This window comes from Auxenochlorella protothecoides, assembly GCF_000733215.1.
Source record: "Auxenochlorella protothecoides strain 0710 unplaced genomic scaffold scaffold7, whole genome shotgun sequence".
Classification (NCBI taxonomy): Eukaryota; Viridiplantae; Chlorophyta; class Trebouxiophyceae; order Chlorellales; family Chlorellaceae; genus Auxenochlorella; species Auxenochlorella protothecoides.
The window spans coordinates 34516-35475 of NW_011934487.1; the positions used below are offsets into that span (position 1 = coordinate 34516).

General features: G+C 66.1%; 1 protein-coding gene across 1 annotated transcript in view; it reads right to left on the minus strand.

The window, feature by feature from the left end:
• Positions 1-960, minus strand: part of F751_5748 (Nucleolar complex protein 3-like protein) — a gene marked incomplete at both ends in the record, with an annotated part of 6857 nt that overhangs the window by 2099 nt on the left and 3798 nt on the right. Inside the window, 3 exons of the mRNA XM_011404061.1 lie at positions 59-239; positions 472-562; positions 741-941. Of these exons, the coding sequence (XP_011402363.1) occupies positions 59-239; positions 472-562; positions 741-941 (473 nt within the window). The remainder of the gene's footprint in view (positions 1-58; positions 240-471; positions 563-740; positions 942-960) is intronic.

The following is a 960-nucleotide window of genomic DNA, read 5'->3' on the forward strand; positions in this document are numbered from 1 at the left end:
CCCTCCCCCCTCCCTCCTCCTCCCCCTCGCCGTCCTCCTCCAGCGGCTGCAGTGCCACAGCGTCCAGCGCGCGGTATAGATGCTGATAGAAAGCGCCGCGGTCCACGTTCAGCGCCTCGCCCTGGCCGGACAGGATGCGAGAGGCGGTGAGCAGCGTGCGCACGCGCTCCGCGGCTGGCAGCGCGGAGCTGGCGAGCAGCTGGTCCAGCACCGCCATCAGGTCTCCAAAGTACTCCACCCTGTTGGGGGGGGGGGGGGGCGGCGGAGTGTAAGGTTGGAACAGAGTTTCGCGGCGAGCCAGAGGGGGAGGTTTATGAGGATCTGTGCCAGGGCGTCTCGATCACAAGGACGAGGCGCATGGCAGGTGCGGTCCTTGAGCCGGCTGGCGGGGCCGGGCGCATCCCACTGCAGAACATCTACCGAGGCCAAACCTCCTCGGACCAACTGCCTCCTGGGGCCCATCAAACCCACCCTATGAGGCCAGCGTGTGCGGCCAGCTGCTCCAGAACGGGGAAGAGGAGCGGGAACTTCTTCGCAAACCGCGCGGCCGACATGGGCAGGCCTGGTGCAAGTCGTGGGGAAATTGTGTCGGAGGTTGTGAGAGGAAGGGGCCGGCAAGTGTGGCTTGCTGCCCTTGGTACGGGCACCGGCTCTGACCGGTTGAGTATCCGGCCAGCATGGCCAACCCCCCCCCCCCCAATGCGCCTGCGCAATGAACAGAGCCAGAGTCTCTCGCTCACCTTCCCGGCGTGCGACGAGGCCCGAGGCGGTTGCGTGCTTGAGCACGCGGAAGTAGACCTCGAACAGGGCCTCCAGACTGGCCGACTGGTGGTACTGACGCGAGTCCTGGTCCTCGTAGGCTCGTGCCTCCTCGAAGGCGTGGTCCACGTCGTCCTTCTTCCGCTCTTTCTTCTTCATCTTCTTCCGCGCAGCCTTGGCCTCTGTGAATCGATGGGGGGG